General features: G+C 68.5%; 1 protein-coding gene across 1 annotated transcript; it reads right to left on the bottom strand.

Annotated features, from left to right (window-relative positions):
• Positions 1-1,187: 1,187 nt before the first annotated feature.
• ADIPOR1 (adiponectin receptor 1) lies at positions 1,188-18,231 on the bottom strand. Its single transcript, XM_068164736.1, has 8 exons — positions 18,150-18,231; positions 17,724-17,930; positions 10,854-10,970; positions 9,538-9,709; positions 6,065-6,251; positions 3,962-4,149; positions 2,675-2,868; positions 1,188-2,014 (listed from the first exon to the last, which is right to left on the bottom strand). Exons 2-8 carry the CDS (start codon positions 17,862-17,864, stop codon positions 1,886-1,888), a joined length of 1,128 nt encoding a protein of 375 aa, XP_068020837.1. The 5' UTR covers positions 17,865-17,930; positions 18,150-18,231; the 3' UTR covers positions 1,188-1,885.
• Positions 18,232-20,100: the final 1,869 nt, after the last annotated feature.

Below are 20,100 nucleotides of genomic sequence, written 5' to 3'. Positions count from 1 at the left end.
GAGGAAGCAGCCAGCAGCCACTGAACCAGGACCTCTTTTATTTCACTCAGCCACAGCAGCTCCCCAGCTGCCCTCCTGCCCCCTCCCTCCTCACCCCCCCCAGCCACCCAGGGGCAGGGGCAGGGGCAGCAGCCCCTCCTTAAAGCTTAGTCTTAAATATTAAATAGTCTCTTCCTCTCTCTTTACATTGCTCTGTCAAGGGAAAAAAAAAAACCAACCCCCCCCCCCCCCCCAGAAACCCCAAACCAACCCAGCCCAACCCCCACCCCCCCCCAAAGACAATTACAACTTAAATTACATCGAGCTGGGCCTGGGCCCTGGCCAGCAGCACCTCCAGCAAGGCCCAGGGCTTGCTCCTGTGCTGCTGAGGGGGAGGGAAAGGGACTGAGTGCTGCAGGGGGGGCACCAACAGCCCCTGCTGGCACCACTCTGAGTGCCCAGGGAGGGGACTGAGAGTGCTGCAGGGAGGGCACCAACAGCCCCTGCTGGCACCACTCTGAGTGCCCAGGGAAGGGACTGAGAGTGCTGCAGGGGGGGGCACCAACAGCCCCTGCTGGCACCACTCTGGGTGCCCAGGGAAGGGACTGAGAGTGCTGTAGGGAGGGCACCAACAGCCCCTGCTGGCACCACTCTGGGTGCCCAGGGAGGGGACTGAGAGTGCTGCAGGGGGGCACGAACAGCCCCTGCTGGCACCACTCTGAGTGCCCAGGGAGGGGACTGAGAGTGCTGCAGGGGGGGGCACCAACAGCCCCTGCTGGCACCACTCTGGGTGCCCAGGGAAGGGACTGAGAGTGCTGCAGGGGGGGGCACCAACAGCCCCTGCTGGCACCACTCTGGGTGCCCAGGGAGGGGACTGAGAGTGCTGCAGGGGGGGCACCAACAGCCCCTGCTGGCACCACTCTGGGTGCCCAGGGAGGGGACTGAGAGTGCTGCAGGGGGGGCACCAACAGCCCCTGCTGGCACCACTCTGGGTGCCCAGGGAGGGAGGTGGCTACAGAATGGGTTAAAAGTGTCTGGAAGAGGCAAGCCAGGGCTGGAGGGAGGCCACCACGCCTGGGGCAGGGGGAGAGGGGGGAGGTGTGTGAGGATTTGGTCACAAAGGAGGTTTTGTTTCTGTGTGTCTTAAACCAACACAAACCACAACAACGACCACCGGGGCCCGGCCCAGCCCCAGCCCCAGGCCAGCCCCAGCCTCAGGCCAGCAGCACCCCCCCGAGCTTCCTGGGGGACTCTTCCTTGGGGTTTTTAGCAAAGACAAAAGAGAGTTTGAAAAGAAGCACTTGGGAAGCTTGGGCCGAGGCCGGGGGCAGCCCCGGGGCGGCGCTGAGCGCAGGGAGGAGGCGCTCGGAGCCGCTCGGAGCAGGGAGGAGCTGCTCGGAGCCCCTCAGAGCAGGGGGAAGCCGCTCAGAGCCGCTCGGAGCACGGAATCGCTCGGAGCAGGGAAGAGCTGCTCGGAGCAGGGAATTGCCCAGAGCAGGGAGCCCCTCAGAGCAGGGAATCGCTGCCCGGAGCACGGAGGAGCCGCTCGGAGCCCCTCAGAGCAGGGGGAAGCCGCTCGGAGCAGGGAATCGCTGCCCGGAGCAGGGAGGAGCTGCCCAGAGCAGGGAGGAGCTGCCCGGAGCAGGGAGTTGCCGCTCGGAGCAGGGAGTTGCCGCTCGGAGCAGGGAGTTGCCGCTCGGAGCAGGGAGGAGCCGCTCGGAGCAGGGAGGAGCCGCTCGGAGCAGGGAGGAGCCGCTCGGAGCAGGGAGGAGCCGCTCGGAGCAGGGAATCGCTGCCCGGAGCAGGGAGTCGCCGCTCGGAGCAGGGAGGAGCCGCTCGGAGCAGGGAGGAGCCGCTCGGAGCAGGGAGGAGCCGCTCGGAGCCCCTCAGCGCAGGGGGAAGCCGCTCAGAGCAGGGAGTCGTCCGTGCAGCCTCCCTCCAGGCCGTAGCGGAACTCCTGCAGGTTGGAGACGCCGTAGAAGTGCACAAAGGCTGCGGCCACCACCAGCACGTGGAAGATCTGATGGGACTGGAACTGCAGGGAGCACACAAAGGCTTCCTCACCGCCGGCCCCCAGGGCACAGAGCAGCAGCAGCACAGCACAGAACCATGCAAGAGGCTGAACCTCCCCCCCGGGGGCAGGGCGGAGGTGGCCCTGGGCAGCCTGCACCACGGAGTGCAGAGCTGAGCAGGGTGGAAAAGGCCTCAGAGAGCATCAGGAGTCCAACCCAGCCCCCAGCAGCTCCTGATCAACCCAACCAGGTTCCAAGGGCCTCATCCAGGCTCTCCCTGAGCACCCCCGGGGATGGGGACTCCACCTCCTCCCTGGGCAGGTGAGGCCTCAGTAGGGCAGAGCTGAGAGCTCAGCAGCCTGCCAGGCCCTGCCCAGCCCCCTGCCAGGCACACTGCCTGCCCCCTGCCTGCCCCCTGCCCAGCCCCCTGCCAGGCACACTGCCTGCCCCATGCCTGCCCCCTGCCCAGCCCCCTGCCAGGCACACTACCTGCTCCCTGCCTGCCCCCTGCCAGGCACACTGCCTGCTCCCTGCTCAGCCCCCTACCCAGCCCCCTGCCAGGCACACTGCCTGCTCCCTACTCAGCCCCCTGCTAGCTCCATGCTGGCCCCGTGCCCACCCCGTGCCCCTTGTCCAGCCCCTAGCCCAGCCCCGTGCCCGCCCCCAGCCCCGCCCCCACTCACCCAGATGTCGAACTTGCCGGGGAAGAAGCGCTCCGGGATGCGGGCGGCGTAGAGCCCTGCGCCGGTGATGTACATGACGGCCATCAGGAAGAACCACCCCATCTGCCCCACCGTGGTGGCCTTCACGAAGCCCTCAGCCATGGTGAAGTGCATGGTGGGCACCACCCCGCTCAGCCCCAGCCCCAGGAACACTCCTGCGGGACACAGAGAGGCCAGGGAGGCCCTGGGGCAGGGCAGGGAGGGGCCAGGGCTGCCCCGGACCCAGCCCCCAGCAGAGCCCAGGGCTGCCCCAGACCCAGCCCCCAGCCCAGGGCCAGAGCAGACCCCAGGGCTCCCCCAGCCCCCAGCCCAGAGCCTGAGCAGACCCCAGGGCTCCCCCAGCCTGAGTCCAGGGCCAGAGCAGACCCCAGGGCTCCCCCAGCCCGAGCCCACGGCCTGAGCAGACCCCAGGGCTCCCCTAGCCCCCAGCCCAGGGCCAGAGCAGACCCCCAGGGCTCCCCTAGCCCCCAGCTCAGGGCCTGAGCAGACCCCAGGGCTCCCCCAGCCCCCAGCCCAGGGCCTGAGCAGACCCCAGGGCTCCCCTAGCCCCCAACCCAGGGCCTGAGCAGACCCCAGGGCTCCTCCAGCCCCCAGCCTAGAGCCTGAGCAGACCCCAGGGCTCCCCTAGCCCCCAGCTCAGGGCCTGAGCAGACCCCAGGGCTCCCCCAGCCCCAGGCCTGAGCAGACCCCAGAGCTCCCCCAGCCCCAGGCCTGAGCAGACCCCAGAGCTCCCCCAGCCCCCAGACAGGGCCTGAGCAGACCCCAGGGCTCCTCCAGCCCCCAGCCTAGAGCCTGAGCAGACCCCAGGGCTGCCCCAGCCCCCAGCTCAGGACCTGAGCAGACCCCAGGGCTGCCCTAGCCCCCAGCCTGAGCAGAGCCCAGGGCTCCCCCAGCCCAGAGCCTGAGCAGACCCCAGGGCTCCTCCAGCCCCCAGCCTAGAGCCTGAGCAGACCCCAGGGCTGCCCCAGCCCCCAGCTCAGGACCTGAGCAGACCCCAGGGCTCCTCCAGCCCTGCCTGCTCCTCTCTGGGGGTGGCAAACCTGTCCCCCAGTGATGGCAGAGATGCCCAGGAGAGGACCTCAGCCCCGTGCCCAGCTGGAGCAGGATGCAGCCTCCCTGCTGGGAGCTGCTGTGGGTGCCTGCAGCTCTGCCCATGCAGCAGGAGCCACCCCCCAGGGAGCCCTTCCCCAGCTGCCCCCCTGGAGCCCTCCCAGGCTGCCTGCTGGGGTGGGGGCAGGGAGCTCCTACCTGCTCTTGTCTGCCTGTGCTTGGGGGTGGCAAACCTGTCCCACTGGGCCACGATGATGGCAGAGATGCCCAGCACACAGACAATGGAGAGGTAGATGAGTCTGGGCTGTGGGGAGCAGTAGAAGGAGTAGTAGAGCCAGGGCACAAAGCTGCCCATGATCAGCAGTGCAATGCCTGAATAGTCCAACCTGCAGCAAGGACACAGAGTCACAGGGGGGCCCCCAGAACCACCCCCCAGGCTCCTGGGGAGCAGCCTGGCACTGCCCTGCGGCCTGGGGGCAGCCCCAGCCCCGGGGGGAGGGGGGTGGGGGGCACCTCCCCACCATGGGGGGCAGGAGGAAGGGCCTGGGCCCTGCAGGGAGGCTGCTTCCAAGGGCCTGAGGTGGTAGGGGCTAGGGGCAAAGGTTTGAAGGTGGAGCAGGGGAGGCTGAGGTTGGGCAGCAGGAGGAGGCTCTGCACCAAGGCTGGGGAGGGCCTGGCACAGGCTGCCCAGGAGGGGCTGCAGGCCTCAGCCCTGCACACAGCCAGGCCCAGCCCTGGGCAGCCTGCTGCAGCTGGGGCTGTCCCTGCAGGGGGGTGGGCAGGATGCCCTTGGAGGCTCCCCTCACACTTGAGGCACCCCAGGAATGTGCTGCCCCCCAAAGGGGCTGAGCAGCAGCCCCAGGGGCCTGGGAGAGCCTCCAAGGGCAGGCAGCTGCTGGGTGCTGAGCAGCACAGGGCAGGGAGCTGCTGGGTGCTGTGCTGAGCACCATGGGGCAGGGAGCTGCTGGGTGCTGTGCTGAGCACCACGGGGCAGGCAGGTGCTGAGCAGCACAGGGCAGGCAGCTGCTGGGTGCTGTGCTGAGCACCACGGGGCAGGGAGCTGCTGGGTGCTGTGCTGAGCACCACGGGGCAGGGAGCCCCTCCCTGGCTGGGCACTGTGCCACAGGGCAGCAGATGCTGCTGGGGGGGTGAGGAGCAGGGTTGGTCCCTGCCAGGAGGGGGAGGGGTCCCAAAGGCAGGGGGGGGCTCAGGAGCTGCAGCTTCCCAAGGTTTTGGCCTTCCTGCCCCACCTGAGGGTGCTGAAGCTGCCGGACCCAAGCTGCTGGACCCAACCTGCCGGACCCAAGCTGCTTCGCCCAACCTGCCGCACCCAAGCTGCCGGATCCATCCTGCCCCGCCCAACCTGCCAGAGCAAGGCTGGCAGAGCCAACCTGCCACACCCAACCTGCCACACCCAACCTGCTCCACCCAACCTGCCAGATCCAAGCTGCTGCACCCAAGCTGCTGGATCCAAGCTGCTGGACCCAACCTGCCAGATCCAACCTGCTGCACCCAACCTGCCCTGCCCAACCTGCCACGCCCAACCTGCCGGAGCAAGGCTGGCAGACCCAACCTGCCGCGCCCAACCTGCCAGATCCAACCTGCCGCGCCCAACCTGCCCTGCCCAACCTGCCAGATCCAAGCTGCCGCGCCCAACCTGCCAGATCCAAGCTGCCGCGCCCAACCTGCCCTGCCCAACCTGCCACGCCCAACCTGCCAGATCCAACCTGCCGCGCCCAACCTGCCACGCCCAACCTGCCGGAGCAAGGCTGGCAGACCCAACCTGCCACACCCAACCTGCCACACCCAACCTGCCGCACCCAACCTGCCCCGCCCAACCTGCTCCGCCCAACCTGCCCCGCCCAACCTGCCCCGCCCAACCTGCCGTGCCCAACCTGCCGGATCCAAGCTGCTGCACCCAACCTGCTGCACCCAACCTGCCATGCCCAAACTGCTGCGCCCAACCTGCCGGATCCAAGCTGCTAGATCCAAGCTGCTGCACTCAACCTGCCGCACCCAACCTGCCACACCCAACCTGCCGCACCCAACCTGCCCCGCCCAACCTGCCGGATCCAAGCTGCCATGCTCAAGCTGCTAGATCCAAGCTGCTTCACCCAACCTGCCGCGCCCAAGCCCAGGGCAGAGCCCTGCAGGCCCCAGCTGTGGCTCCCCCTCAGCTCCAGGCTGGATTTGGTGCTTGCTCCCCAAGCCTCTGGCAGGGGGGCAGCACCCAGGGGGCAGTGCTGGGAGAAGCCAAAGCCTCCTGCAGGACCCCCAAGGCCCTGCCCTGTGCTCACTCACTTGGAAAACGTCCTGGAGACCTTCTCTGAGTGGCAGTAGACAGTGTGGAAGAGCCAGGAGAAGCTGAGGCACAGCACTGCTCCCAGGAAGAACATCCCAAAGACCACTTTCTCCTGCAGGGGAGCCATGAAGTACATGTTGGGGCGCAGCATGGTCAGGATGCCCAAGCACAGGAACAGAACAAAGCCTGGCAGGAACACAAAGGGCAGGGTGAGGCAGGAGCAGGGCCCAGGGAGGCCTTCAGAGCAGCCCTCAGTGCCCCAGGGCAGCTGGGGGCAGAGCTTTGAGCAGCTGCTGCCACACCAGCTGCCCTCACCCTGCAGGCACCAGCAGCAGCTCCTCCCCACCCAGGCCTGGGGTATCCACCCCCCCCCCCCAGCACTGATCCTTCACAAGGCCTCACTGGGACCACTGTGTGCAGCCCTGCAGGCCTCAGCACAGACAGGGAGCTGGGGGAGCAGGGCCAGAGAAGGCCACAGCAGTGCTGGCAGGGCTGGAAGCCCTCTGCTGGGAGCCAGGCTGGGAGGGTTGGGGTTGTGCAGCCTAGAGAGGAGAAGGCTCCAGGGAGACCTCCTGGTGGCCTTGCAGTGCTGAAAGAGGCCAAGAAGAAAGCTGGGGACAGAGTTTAGAGCAGGGCCTGATGTGCCAGGCCAAGGGGAGATGGTTTGGAACTGAAAGAAGCAGATTGGGAGTGGAGAGAAAGAGAAATGTTTGGTGCTGAGGGTGGGGAGAGCCTGTGCCAGGCTGCCCAGAGAGCTGGGAGCTGCCCCAGGGCTGGCTGCAGGGCAGGGCAGGTTGTGTGGGGCTGGGAGCAGCCTGCTGGGCTTGGGGCTGTCCCTGGGGGCTGCAGGGCTTGGGCTGGAGGAGCTCTGAAGGTCTCTTCCCACCCAACCCAGGCTGGGAGTGGAGGATCCTGTGGCTGACTCCAGGAGCAGCCCAACCCTGGCTCTGCTCTGCAGCACAGGCCCGGGACAGATCCTGCTCCCAGGTGCTGAGCTGCACCCAGGGCTGGGCTGGCAGTGGGCTGTAGGCACAGAGCAGTGGTGCTGGGGCCAGGGAGAGGGCTCAGGGCCAGCCCTGCTCTCAGAGCCAGCCCTGCTCTCAGAGCCAGCCCTGCTCTCAGCACAAGCCACTCTGAGGCTCTCCTGCTCTGCCCAGGACACTTCCCTGTGTCCCACTCAGCACAGCCCCCAACAGTGGCTGAGCTCAGCCCCTCCTGCTGCAAGGCCCTGGCCTGCTCTCAGCCCAGCACCTCTGTCCTGCTCTCACAGCATCACAGAGTCACCAAGGCTGGGAGAGACCTTGAGGATCATCAAGTCCAAGCTGTCACCACAGACCTCATGACTAAACCCTGGCTCCAAGTGCCACATCCAATCCCCTCTGGAGCACCTCCAGGGATGGGGACTCCACCACCTCCCTGGGCAGCACATCCCCAGGGCCAATCTCTCTGGCTGGGAAGAATTTTCTCCTCCCCTCCAGCCTAAACCTCCCCTGGCACAGCTTGAGACTGTGTCCTCTTGTTCTCCTGCTGGGGGCCTGGGAGAAGAGCCCAACCCCCACCTGGCTCCAACCTCCCTGCAGGGAGTTGCAGAGAGCAAGAAGATCTCCCCTGAGCCTCCTCTTCTGCAGGCTAAGCAACCCCAGCTCCCTCAGCCTCTCCTCCCAGGGCTGTGCCCCAGACCCCTCCCCAGCTTTGTTGCCCTTCTCTGGACACCTTCCAGCAGCTCAACCTCTTTCCTGACCTGAGGAGCCCAGAGCTGGCCACAGGACTCCAGGTGTGGCCTCAGCAGTGCTGAGCACAGGGCAGGATGAGCTCCCTGCTCCTGCTGGCCACACTCTGCCTGCTGCAGGCCAGGATGCCCTTGGCCTTCTTGGCCCCCTGGGCACACTGCTGCCTCCTGTTCAGGCAGCTGTCAATCAGCACCCCCAGCTCCCTCTCTCTTTGGCAGCTCTCAGCCACTCTGCCCCCAGCCTGGAGCTCTGCCTGGGGTTGCTGTGGCCAAAGTGCAGCCCCTGGCACTGGGACTTGTTGAATGCCATCCTGTTGGCCTCTGCCCAGCTGTGCAGCCTGGCAAGGTCCCTCTGCAGAGCCCTTCTGCCCTCTCACTGACCAGCCTCTGCCCCCAGCTTGCTGTCAGCTGCACATTTGCTGCTGACTGACTCCATCCCCTCCTCCAGATCATCAATGAAGATGTTAAAGAGCACAGGGCCCAGCACTGCTCCCTGGGGCACAGCACTGGTGCCTGGCTGCCAGCTGGCTGTGGCACCATTCACCACCACTCTCTGGGCTCAGCCTCCAGCCAGTTTCTCACCCAGCTCAGAGCTGCTGTCCCAGCTGCTCTCAGCCCAGCACCTCTGGGGCAGCTCAGCACCCAGCTGCCTGCACACACAGGACACTCAGTCCTCAAAGGGAGGCCTCAGAGGCAGTCAGGGCCCAGGGCCAGCAGGTCCTGGAGTCCCCAGCACAAAGGGAGGTGAACTGCTGGGCAGGGCCAGAGGAGGCCTCAGAGATGCTCAGAGGCTGCAGCCCCTCCCTGTGGGGCCAGGCTGGGAGAGGATCCAGGAGCCTGTGATAGAAGGGACAGGGGGAAGTGAAGGCCAGGCTGGGAGAGCTGGCTTGGAAAAGCCTTCTAAGGTCACTGAGCCCAACCATGACCCAACCACCACCATGGCCCCCAAGCCATGGCCCCCAGAGCCATCTCCTCACTTAGCTGCTCATGAATATCAGGTTTGCTTTGGCTCTCATGGTGCATGGAGCTGTAGGGAGGCTTTGCTGAGCACATCTGAGGAGAGGCAGAGCCCCAAGCCTTGCTGGCAGGCTCAGGGTGCACTCCATGTGCAGCCAGGGCAGGGAGAGCAGCAGCACAGGGAGGGGATTCTGCCCCTCTGCTCTGCTCTGCTCAGCCCCCACCTGCAGCACTGCCTCCAGCTCTGGGCCCCCAGCACAAGGAGGACCTGGAGCTGCTGGAGAGGCTCCAGAGGAGGCCACAGAGATGAGCAGAGGCTGCAGAACCTCCCCTGTGGGGCCAGGCTGGGAGAGCTGGGGCTGTGCAGCCTGGAGAGGAGAAGGCTCCAGGGAGACCTCAGAGCAGCCTTGCAGGAGCTGAAGGGCTCCAGGAGAGCTGGGGAGGGACTTGGGCCAAGGGCTGGGAGGGACAGGAGGAGGAACAATGGCTTTGAGCTGGGAGAGGAGAGACTGAGAGTGGAGAGGAGGAAGAGATTGCTGAGAGTGAGGCTGGGGAGAGCCTGGCACAGGCTGCCCAGGGAGGCTGTGGCTGTGCCCTGCCTGGAGGTGTTCAGGACCAGGCTGGATGAGGCCCTGAGCAGGCTGTGCTGGGGGGAGGTGTCCCTGGGCATGGCAGGGGGCTGGAGCTGGCTGAGCTTTGCTCTCCCTCCCAAGCCAAGCCCTGCTGTGGCTCTCTGGCCCCAGGCCCCCCCCGGGCAGCCCCCCAGCCCCCCCCAGCCCCTCTCACCCAGCAGATGTGTCCAGATGTTGCCTGTCTCGGTGTGGATGCGGAAGATGCTCCTGAAGCAGGCCCTGAAGGAGGGCATTGGAGGCCTGTGGCCGTGCAGGAGGTAATCATTGTCCTTCAGCCAGTCCGGCAGCACCTCGTAGGGGATCACTCTCCAGCGCCCTTCCCACACCTGCAACAGCCCAGGGCCTGCTGGGGACCCCACAGACCCCAGCCCCCAGCCTGCTGCCCCCAGCCTGCTGGGGACCCCACAGCCCCCAGCCAGCTGCCCCCAGCCTGCTGCCCACAGCCCCCAGCCAGCCCCCAGCCTGCTGCCCACCCCCCAGAGACCCAGCCCCTGCCTGGAGGGAGCCCAGCAGGAGCCTTCCCCACAGCCAGAGCTGCTCAGGGGGAGCAAGTTCAGCCTCAGCCCCCCCTGGGAGCCCCTGAAGGCCTCTCACACTGCAGGGCTCCCCAGGGGGGCAGTTTGCAGCCTCCTCACCCCCTGGGAGCCCCTGAAGGCCTCTCACACTGCAGGCCTCCCCAGGGGGGGCAGTTTGCAGCCTGCCAGGGTGCTGGGCCAGCTCATTTCAGCTGCATCACCACCTGCAGAGCTTGGGCCAGGTGACCCTTGGGGTCCCTTCCAAGCTGCCCCTCTGGGATTCTATGTGTCCCCCCCAACCAGTGGGGCTGGAGGTGATTGGCACCCTCAGGTTTAAGCCTCCCAGACCCCAAGCAACTGCTTCCTGCAGGGGGAACTGCTCCTTGCAGTGGGGAACTGCTCCTTGCCTTGGGGAACTGCTCCCTGCAGGGGGAACTGCTCCCTGCAGGGGGAACTGCTCCTTGCAGTGGGGAACTGCTCCTTGCCTTGGGGAACTGCTCCCTGCAGGGGGAACTGCTCCCTGCAGTGGGGAACTGCTCCTTGCCTTGGGGAACTGCTCCCTGCAGGGGGAACTGCTCCCAGCTGGCCTGGGGAAGAGGGAGGCCTGGCTGGGGAAGGCTCCAGGCTGGCCCTCAGCTGCTGTCACCACAAGGACAGGCCCCAGGTGAAGGCAGCAACGTGCCCAACGCTGCCAGGCCCCAGCAGAGGAAGGCAGAGGCCCTGGGGCTGCTCCTCAGGGCATGAGGGGGCACAACCTCCCCCCCCCAGCAGTGCTCCCCAGCTGCCAGCAGCCTCTTCCCACCCCAGTGCCAGGAGCTGCTGCTGGGAGCAGGCTCAGGTGAGCAGAGCTGCAGGCAGCCCCCAGAGCTGCAGCCCCCAGGGGCAGGTCCTGGCCTCTGCTCAGCAGCCCAAGCCTGGGCCCTGAGGCCTGGGGGGAGCCCTGCAAGCCTCCTACCTTGTAGACAAACTCTTCCATCTTCTCCATGGCGTGGTGAGCCTGCAGGGGCAGGGTCAGCACCCGGACCACCTCCTCCTCCTCCTCCCGGGCTGCTGGGCAGGGAGGGTCTTCAGTCTGGAGGGGGGAAGGGCTGGGAGGAAGCCACTGCTGGCCTTGGGAGCAGCCTGCAGAGAGCACCTGGGGCCTCCCCCCTCCCCAGGGGGCCAGGCAGGGGCTGCTGGTCACTGCTCATGCAAGACTCCACTGCCTCCGCCCCCCCAGGCAGGCTCAGCACAGCTCCCTCCCTGCTGAGAGGCAGAGTACCAAGGGGAGCTTCCAGCCCTGCAGCCAAGCCTGGAGCAGCCACAAGGCCCAGGCAGGAGCCCTGGCCCTGCACCCCAGCCCCCAGCCCAGCAGGGAGTGCAGGCAGCAGCTCCTGGGCTGGGAGCACTCTGCCCACCCTGGCCCAGCGCCCTCAATCCTCCCTGCCCTCGGGGGGGGGTGGGAAAGGTGAGTCCCAGCCCTGCACAGCTGGAACAGCTGGGGGACAGCACTGCACAGCTGGGGGACAGCACTGCACAGCTAGGGGACAGCAGCACTGCACAGCTGGGGGACAGCGCAGCACAGCTGGGGGACAGCACTGCACAGCTGGGGGACAGCACTGCACAGCTGGGGGACAGCACTGCACAGCTGGGGGACAGCAGCACTGCACAGCTGGGGGACAGCACTGCACAGCTGGGGGACAGCACTGCACAGCTGGGGGACAGCACTGCACAGCTGGGGGACAGCAGCACTGCACAGCTGGGGGACAGCACTGCACAGCTGGGGGACAGCACTGCACAGCTGGGGGACAGCACTGCACAGCTGGGGACAGCAGCACTGCACAGCTGGGGGACAGCACTGCACAGCTGGGGGACAGCACTGCACAGCTGGGGACAGCGCTGCACAGCTGGGGGACAGCACTGCACAGCTGGGGGACAGCACTGCACAGCTGGGGGACAGCAGCACTGCACAGCTGGGGACAGCGCAGCACAGCTGGGGGACAGCACTGCACAGCTGGGGGACAGCGCAGCACAGCTGGGGGACAGCACAGCACAGCTGGGGGACAGCAGCACTGCACAGCTGGGGGACAGCAGCACTGCACAGCTGGGGGACAGCAGCACTGCACAGCTGGGGGACAGCGCTGCACAGCTGGGGACAGCAGCACTGCACAGCTGGGGGACAGCACTGCACAGCTGGGGACAGCGCTGCACAGCTGGGGGACAGCGCAGCACAGCTGGGGACAGCAGCACTGCACAGCTGGGGGACAGCACTGCACAGCTGGGGGACAGCACTGCACAGATGGGGGACAGCACTGCACAGCTGGGGGACAGCGCTGCACAGCTGGGGGACAGCACTGCACAGCTGGGGGACAGCGCTGCACAGCTGGGGACAGCGCTGCACAGCTGGGGACAGCACTGCACAGCTGGGGGACAGCGCAGCACAGCTGGGGGACAGCACTGCACAGCTGGGGACAGCGCAGCACAGCTGGGGACAGCACTGCACAGCTGGGGGACAGCAGCACTGCACAGCTGGGGACAGCGCTGCACAGCTGGGGACAGCACTGCAGAGCTGGGGACAGCGCTGCACAGCTGGGGGACAGCACTGCACAGCTGGGGACAGCACTGCACAGCTGGGGGACAGCGCAGCACAGCTGGGGGACAGCAGCACTGCACAGCTGGGGGACAGCAGCACTGCACAGCTGGGGGACAGCAGCACTGCACAGCTGGGGGACAGCGCAGCACAGCTGGGGGACAGCGCAGCACAGCTGGGGACAGCACTGCACAGCTGGGGACAGCGCAGCACAGCTGGGGACAGCGCTGCACAGCTGGGGGACAGCACTGCACAGCTGGGGGACAGCGCAGCACAGCTGGGGGACAGCACTGCACAGCTGGGGGACAGCGCAGCACAGCTGGGGACAGCGCAGCACAGCTGGGGACAGCGCTGCACAGCTGGGGGACAGCAGCACTGCACAGCTGGGGACAGCACTGCACAGCTGGGGGACAGCACTGCACAGCTGGGGGACAGCACTGCACAGCTGGGGGACAGCACTGCACAGCTGGGGGACAGCGCAGCACAGCTGGGGACAGCGCAGCACAGCTGGGGACAGCGCTGCACAGCTGGGGGACAGCAGCACTGCACAGCTGGGGACAGCACTGCACAGCTGGGGGACAGCACTGCACAGCTGGGGGACAGCACTGCACAGCTGGGGACAGCACTGCACAGCTGGGGACAGCACTGCACAGCTGGGGGACAGCACTGCACAGCTGGGGGACAGCACTGCACAGCTGGGGACAGCGCTGCACAGCTGGGGACAGCACTGCACAGCTGGGGGACAGCACTGCACAGCTGGGGGACAGCAGCACTGCACAGCTGGGGACAGCACTGCACAGCTGGGGGACAGCGCAGCACAGCTGGGGGACAGCGCTGCACAGCTGGGGACAGCACTGCACAGCTGGGGGACAGCAGCACTGCACAGCTGGGGGACAGCACTGCACAGCTGGGGGACAGCAGCACTGCACAGCTGGGGACAGCACTGCACAGCTGGGGACAGCGCTGCACAGCTGGGGACAGCGCTGCACAGCTGGGGGACAGCGCTGCACAGCTGGGGGACAGCGCTGCACAGCTGGGGGACAGCGCTGCACAGCTGGGGGACAGCACTGCACAGCTGGGGGACAGCGCTGCACAGCTGGGGGACAGCGCTGCACAGCTGGGGGACAGCGCTGCACAGCTGGGGGACAGCGCTGCACAGCTGGGGGACAGCGCTGCACAGCTGGGGGACAGCGCTGCACAGCTGGGGGACAGCGCTGCACAGCTGGGGGACAGCGCTGCACAGCTGGGGGACAGCACTGCACAGCTGGGGACAGCACTGCACAGCTGGGGACAGCACTGCACAGCTGGGGGACAGCACTGCACAGCTGGGGACAGCGCAGCACAGCTGGGGGACAGCGCAGCACAGCTGGGGGACAGCGCAGCACAGCTGGGGGACAGCAGCACTGCACAGCTGAGGGACAGCACTGCACAGCTGGGGACAGCGCAGCACAGCTGGGGGACAGCAGCACTGCACAGCTGGGGACAGCACTGCACAGCTGGGGGACAGCAGCACTGCACAGCTGAGGGACAGCACTGCACAGCTGGGGACAGCACTGCACAGCTGGGGGACAGCAGCACTGCACAGCTGGGGGACAGCAGCACTGCACAGCTGGGGGACAGCACTGCACAGCTGGGGGACAGCGCTGCACAGGTGGGGGACAGCGCTGCACAGGTGGGGGACAGCGCAGCACAGCTGGGGACAGCACTGCACGGCTGGGGGACAGCACTGCACAGCTGGGGGACAGCACTGCACAGCTGGGGACAGCACTGCACAGCTGGGGGACAGCACTGCACAGCTGGGGGACAGCGCTGCACAGCTGGGGGACAGCAGCACTGCACAGCTGGGGGACAGCGCAGCACAGCTGGGGACAGCGCTGCACAGCTGGGGACAGCGCAGCACAGCTGGGGACAGCACTGCACAGCTGGGGACAGCACTGCACAGCTGGGGGACAGCAGCACTGCACAGCTGGGGGACAGCAGCACTGCACAGCTGGGGGACAGCGCTGCACAGCTGAGGGACAGCACTGCACAGCTGGGGACAGCGCAGCACAGCTGGGGGACAGCAGCACTGCACAGCTGGGGGACAGCGCTGCACAGCTGGGGGACAGCAGCACTGCACAGCTGGGGGACAGCGCTGCACAGCTGGGGGACAGCGCTGCACAGCTGGGGGACAGCGCTGCACAGCTGGGGGACAGCACTGCACAGCTGGGGGACAGCGCTGCACAGCTGGGGGACAGCGCTGCACAGCTGGGGGACAGCGCTGCACAGCTGGGGGACAGCGCTGCACAGCTGGGGGACAGCACTGCACAGCTGGGGGACAGCACTGCACAGCTGGGGACAGCACTGCACAGCTGGGGACAGCACTGCACAGCTGGGGGACAGCACTGCACAGCTGGGGACAGCGCAGCACAGCTGGGGGACAGCACTGCACAGCTGGGGGACAGCGCAGCACAGCTGGGGGACAGCGCAGCACAGCTGGGGGACAGCAGCACTGCACAGCTGAGGGACAGCACTGCACAGCTGGGGACAGCGCAGCACAGCTGGGGGACAGCAGCACTGCACAGCTGGGGACAGCACTGCACAGCTGGGGGACAGCAGCACTGCACAGCTGAGGGACAGCACTGCACAGCTGGGGACAGCACTGCACAGCTGGGGACAGCACTGCACAGCTGGGGGACAGCAGCACTGCACAGCTGGGGGACAGCAGCACTGCACAGCTGGGGGACAGCACTGCACAGCTGGGGGACAGCGCTGCACAGGTGGGGGACAGCGCAGCACAGCTGGGGACAGCACTGCACGGCTGGGGACAGCACTGCACGGCTGGGGGACAGCACTGCACAGCTGGGGGACAGCACTGCACAGCTGGGGACAGCACTGCACAGCTGGGGGACAGCACTGCACAGCTGGGGGACAGCGCTGCACAGCTGGGGGACAGCAGCACTGCACAGCTGGGGGACAGCGCAGCACAGCTGGGGACAGCGCTGCACAGCTGGGGACAGCGCAGCACAGCTGGGGACAGCACTGCACAGCTGGGGACAGCACTGCACAGCTGGGGGACAGCAGCACTGCACAGCTGGGGGACAGCAGCACTGCACAGCTGGGGGACAGCGCTGCACAGCTGAGGGACAGCACTGCACAGCTGGGGACAGCGCAGCACAGCTGGGGGACAGCAGCACTGCACAGCTGGGGGACAGCGCTGCACAGCTGGGGGACAGCAGCACTGCACAGCTGGGGGACAGCGCTGCACAGCTGGGGGACAGCAGCACTGCACAGCTGGGGGACAGCACTGCACAGCTGGGGACAGCGCTGCACAGCTGGGGACAGCGCTGCACAGCTGGGGGACAGCAGCACAGCACAGCTGGGGGACAGCGCTGCACAGCTGAGGGACAGCAGCACTGCACAGCTGGGGGACAGCGCAGCACAGCTGGGGGACAGCGCAGCACAGCTGGGGGACAGCGCAGCACAGCTGGGGGACAGCGCAGCACAGCTGGGGGACAGCAGCACTGCACAGCTGGGGGACAGCAGCACTGCACAGCTGGGGGACAGCACTGCACAGCTGGGGGACAGCAGCACTGCACAGCTGGGGGACAGCACTGCACAGCTGGGGGACAGCAGCACTGCACAGCTGGGGGACAGCGCAGCACAGCTGGGGGACAGCGCTGCACAGCTGGGGGACAGCGCTGCACAGCTGGGGACAGCACTGCACAGCTGGGGACAGCAGCACTGCACAGCTGGGGACAGCGCTGCACAGCTGGGGACAGCGCAGCACAGCTGGGGACAGCGCAGCACAGCTGGGGACAGCGCTGCACAGCTGGGGCAGCGCTGCACAGCTGGGGACAGCAGCACTGCACAGCTGGGGACAGCGCTGCACAGCTGGGGGACAGCGCTGCACAGCTGGGGGACAGCAGCACTGCACAGCTGGGGGACAGCAGCACTGCACAGCTGGGGACAGCACTGCACAGCTGGGGGACAGCAGCACTGCCCCGCAGCCAGGGGCAGCCTCCCCGGAGCAGAACCTCTGCCGGCCTGCCCGAGCTGGCACAGGGCACAGCTGGGCCCCGAGGCTGTGCCAAACGCCCCCAGCCAGCCCGCAGCCTTCCAGGCGCTGCGGGGATAAGGGGCGAGGCGCTGCCGGCGATGCCCCAGGAGGGGCGGGGGGGGGAGCGGAGCCGGAGGGGGAGCGGCGCCGAGCCGGGCCGGGGGGAGCGGAGCCGAGCCGGGGGGAGCGGAGCCGGGGGGGGGGCGGAGCCGGGGGGGAAAGGAGCGGAGCCGGGGGGAGGGGAGCGGAGCCGGGGGGAGGGGAGCGGAGCCGGGGGGGAAGGAGCGGAGCCGGGGGGGAAGGAGCGGAGCCGGGGGGAGGGGAGCGGAGCCGGGGGGAGGGGAGCGGAGCCGGGGGGAGGGGAGCGGAGCCGGGGGGGAAGGAGCGGAGCCGGGGGGGAAGGAGCGGAGCCGGGGGGAGGGGAGCGGAGCCGGGGGGGGAAGGAGCGGAGCCGGGGGGGGAAGGAGCGGAGCCGGGGGAGAGGAGCGGAGTCGGGGGGGAAGGAGCGGAGCCGGGGGGGAAGGAGCGGAGCCGGGGGGGGAAGGAGCGGAGCCGGGGGGGAAGGAGCGGAGCCGGGGAGGGAAGGAGCGGAGCCGGGGGGGGAAGGAGCGGAGCCGGGGGGGAAGGAGCGGAGCCGGGGAGGGAAGGAGCGGAGCCGGGGAGGGAAGGAGCGGAGCCGGGGGGGGGAGCGGAGCCGAGCCGGGGGGGGGAGCGGAGCCGAGCCGGGGGGGGGGAGCGGAGCCGAGCCGGGGGGAGAGGAGCGGAGCCGGGGGGGGAAGGAGCGGAGCCGGGGGGGGAAGGAGCGGAGCCGGGGGGGGAAGGAGCGGAGCCGGGGGGAGAGGAGCGGAGCCGGGGGGGGAAGGAGCGGAGCCGGGGGGGGAAGGAGCGGAGCCGGGGGGGGAAGGAGCGGAGCCGGGGGGAGAGGAGCGGAGCCGGGGGGGAAGGAGCGCAGCCGGGGGGGAAGGAGCGCAGCCGGGGGGGAAGGAGCGCAGCCGGGGGGGAAGGAGCGGAGCCGGGGGGGGAAGGAGCGGAGCCGGGGGGGGAAGGAGCGGAGCCGGGGGGGGAAGGAGCGGAGTCGGGGGGGGAGCGGAGCCGGGGGGGAAGGAGCGGAGCCGTGGGGGAAAGGCGCGGAGCCGGTGGGGGGAGCGGAGCCGGCGGCGGCTGCGGCAGCGCCCGCGGCACGGGGTGGGGCGGGGGGGAAGGGAAGGCAGACTCACGCTGGCCGAGCCGGCGGCCCCCGGGTCCCCCTTCTCCTCCAGGAGCGGCCCCAGCTCGGCCAGCTCCAGGTGCGCTCTGTCCCGGCCGGCGGCCCCCAGCGCGTTGCCCTGCGCGGCGGCGGAGGCCTTGCGGGAGGCCATGGCGGCGGCGGCGGCGGCGCTGCTGCGAGCCGAGGCGAGCTCCCTCCGCGTCCTTCTGCCGCCGCGCTGGGGAGCGAGGAACAAGAGAGTCAGCGGGAAGCGGCGGCCGGCCGCGCACCCTGCCCCGGGCCGGGCCCCGCCGCGGGGCTGCGACTCAGGGCCCGGCCGCGGCCTCCCCGCGGCGCACCGGCGGGGCCGAGGGGGCGGCCCGGGGACAGCGCCGCGCCCGGGCACCCCCTCCCCTCCCGGTCCGGTCCCGTCCCGTCCCGTCCCGGCCGCACTCACCGGCCGCTACATCTCGCGCAGGGCGGCGGCGGCGGCGCCGGAAGCGACGGTGCGGGACCAGGCCGCTTCCGGTGCCCGAGGCCCGCCCCGGGCCGCGACGACGCAACGGCGGGAGCCGGGCGGGCCTCGTGTTCTGATTGGTCCAGCCCGCTGTCTGTCTGGCTCTCTTCCCGCCCCGCCGCCCGGCGGCCGCTGCGATTGGGCAAGTCGCCCCCCGCCTGCCGCGCCGGCGGTGTAGCTCTAGTCGGGTGTGAGGCTCTCTGGCGGTGCCCTCTGCTGCCCTCTGGCGGTGCGGAAGGGCTCTGCGCTGCGGGCGCCTCTTACGACGGTACCCTGACGGCGGCGGCCGGGCCCGGGCGGGCTGCGGAGAGACCGCAGGGGGCTTGGACCTGCGAGGCGAGGGCCGGTTCTGCATCTCCCTTAGGCCTCTGGTTGCAGTCACACAGCAGCACCCAGCCGCAGCTCTCTGCCTGTCCCTGTCCTGTCCCCAGCCACAGGATCCCAGAGCCCAGCGCAGTGCAGGCTGGAAGGGAGCTCTGGAGCTCCAACCCCTGCCCCAGCAGGGCTCCCCCAGCAGGGCTCAGCCACTCCAACCCCTGCCCCAGCAGGGCTCCCCCAGCAGAGCTCAGCCACTCCAACCCCTGCCCCAGCAGGGCTCCCCCAGCAGCTTGCCCAGGGGCACAGTGCCCAGGGGGGGTTGGAAGCTCTCCCCCCCAGCAGACTCCACAACCTCTCTGGGCAGCCTGCTCCAGGCTCCAGCAGCCTCACCCCAAACAACTTTCTCCTCCTGCTCAGCTCCAACCTCCTGCCTGACACTTTGTGCCCCTTGCCCCTTGGCCTGGCCCTGGGCACCACTCAGCAGAGCCTGGCCCCAGCCTCTTGCCCCCCACAGCTCCTTTAGCTCTTGCTGAGCATTGCTCAGCTGCCCTCTGGGGCTGCTCTGCTCCAGGCTCTCAGCCCCAGGGCTCTCAGCCTTTGCTGCTGCCAGAGCTGCTCCAGGCCCCTCAGCAGCTTCCCAGCCTCCCCTGGGCTCTCTCCAGCACTTCTCTGTCCCTCCTGAGCTGGGGAGCCCAGAGCTGGCCCCAGGGCTCCAGCTGTGGCCTGGCTGGGGCAGAGCAGAGGGGCAGCAGCCCCTGCCCTGCCCTGCTGGCCACACTCTTCTCCATGCCCCCCAGGCCCCCATGGAGCTCCTTGGCCCTGAGGGCTCCTTGCTGGCTCCTGGGGACCTTGCTGGCCCCCAGCACTCCCAGCTGCTGCTCCTTGGAGCTGCTCTCCCTGCTGGCTCCTAACTTGCAGTGTGAGACTCTGGATGGGAGGCAGTGCCTCTGCCTGGCAGCATCCTGGCAGTGCCAGGGGCAGTGGTGCCCAGCTGACAGCCTCTGCCTTCCCCCCCCAGGGGTGGCCACCACCTACGTTCGCTACAAGCAGGTTTGTGCCTTGGGTGCAGACAGAGCCAGGATCCTCCAGCTGAACAAGCTTGGCCTCAGCCTGGGCTGGATGAGCTGCTTTGGACTCTGCATCATTGCCAATTTCCAGGTGTGTGCTCTGCTGCTGCCAGCCTGCAGCTGGCCAGGCCCCAGGGCAGGGGGGGGAAGCTCTCTGAGCTCTCAGGGGCTGGGAAGGTGCTGGAAGCAAAACCTCTGGGGGCAGAGCTGCAGTGTGCAGAATCCCAGCGTGGCTCAGGTTGGAAGGGGCCTCAGAGATCATCTGCTCCAACCTCCCCTCCATGCCCAGGGACACCTCCCCCCAGCACAGCTTGCTCAAGGCCTCATCCAGCCTGGTCCTGCTCTCCAGCAGGTCCCCCCTCAGCTGTGCTGCTGCAGGAGGTTGGTGCTCCCCGGGGCCAGGACCTTCCACTTGCCCTGGGTGAGCTGTTGGTGGCCATCAGCCACCTTGGCACCAGCCTGCCCGCACGTGGGTCACCGCTGAAGTCCCTCGGGGGCTTCCCCAG

Source organism: Melanerpes formicivorus, unplaced genomic scaffold (assembly GCF_026170545.1).
Source record: "Melanerpes formicivorus ecotype bairdi unplaced genomic scaffold, bMelFor1.0.p_v2 SCAF_82, whole genome shotgun sequence".
NCBI classification, from domain to species: domain Eukaryota; kingdom Metazoa; phylum Chordata; class Aves; order Piciformes; family Picidae; genus Melanerpes; species Melanerpes formicivorus.
Note: the sequence above shows the minus strand (reverse complement) of the source record. Positions and strands in the feature narration are given on the sequence as shown.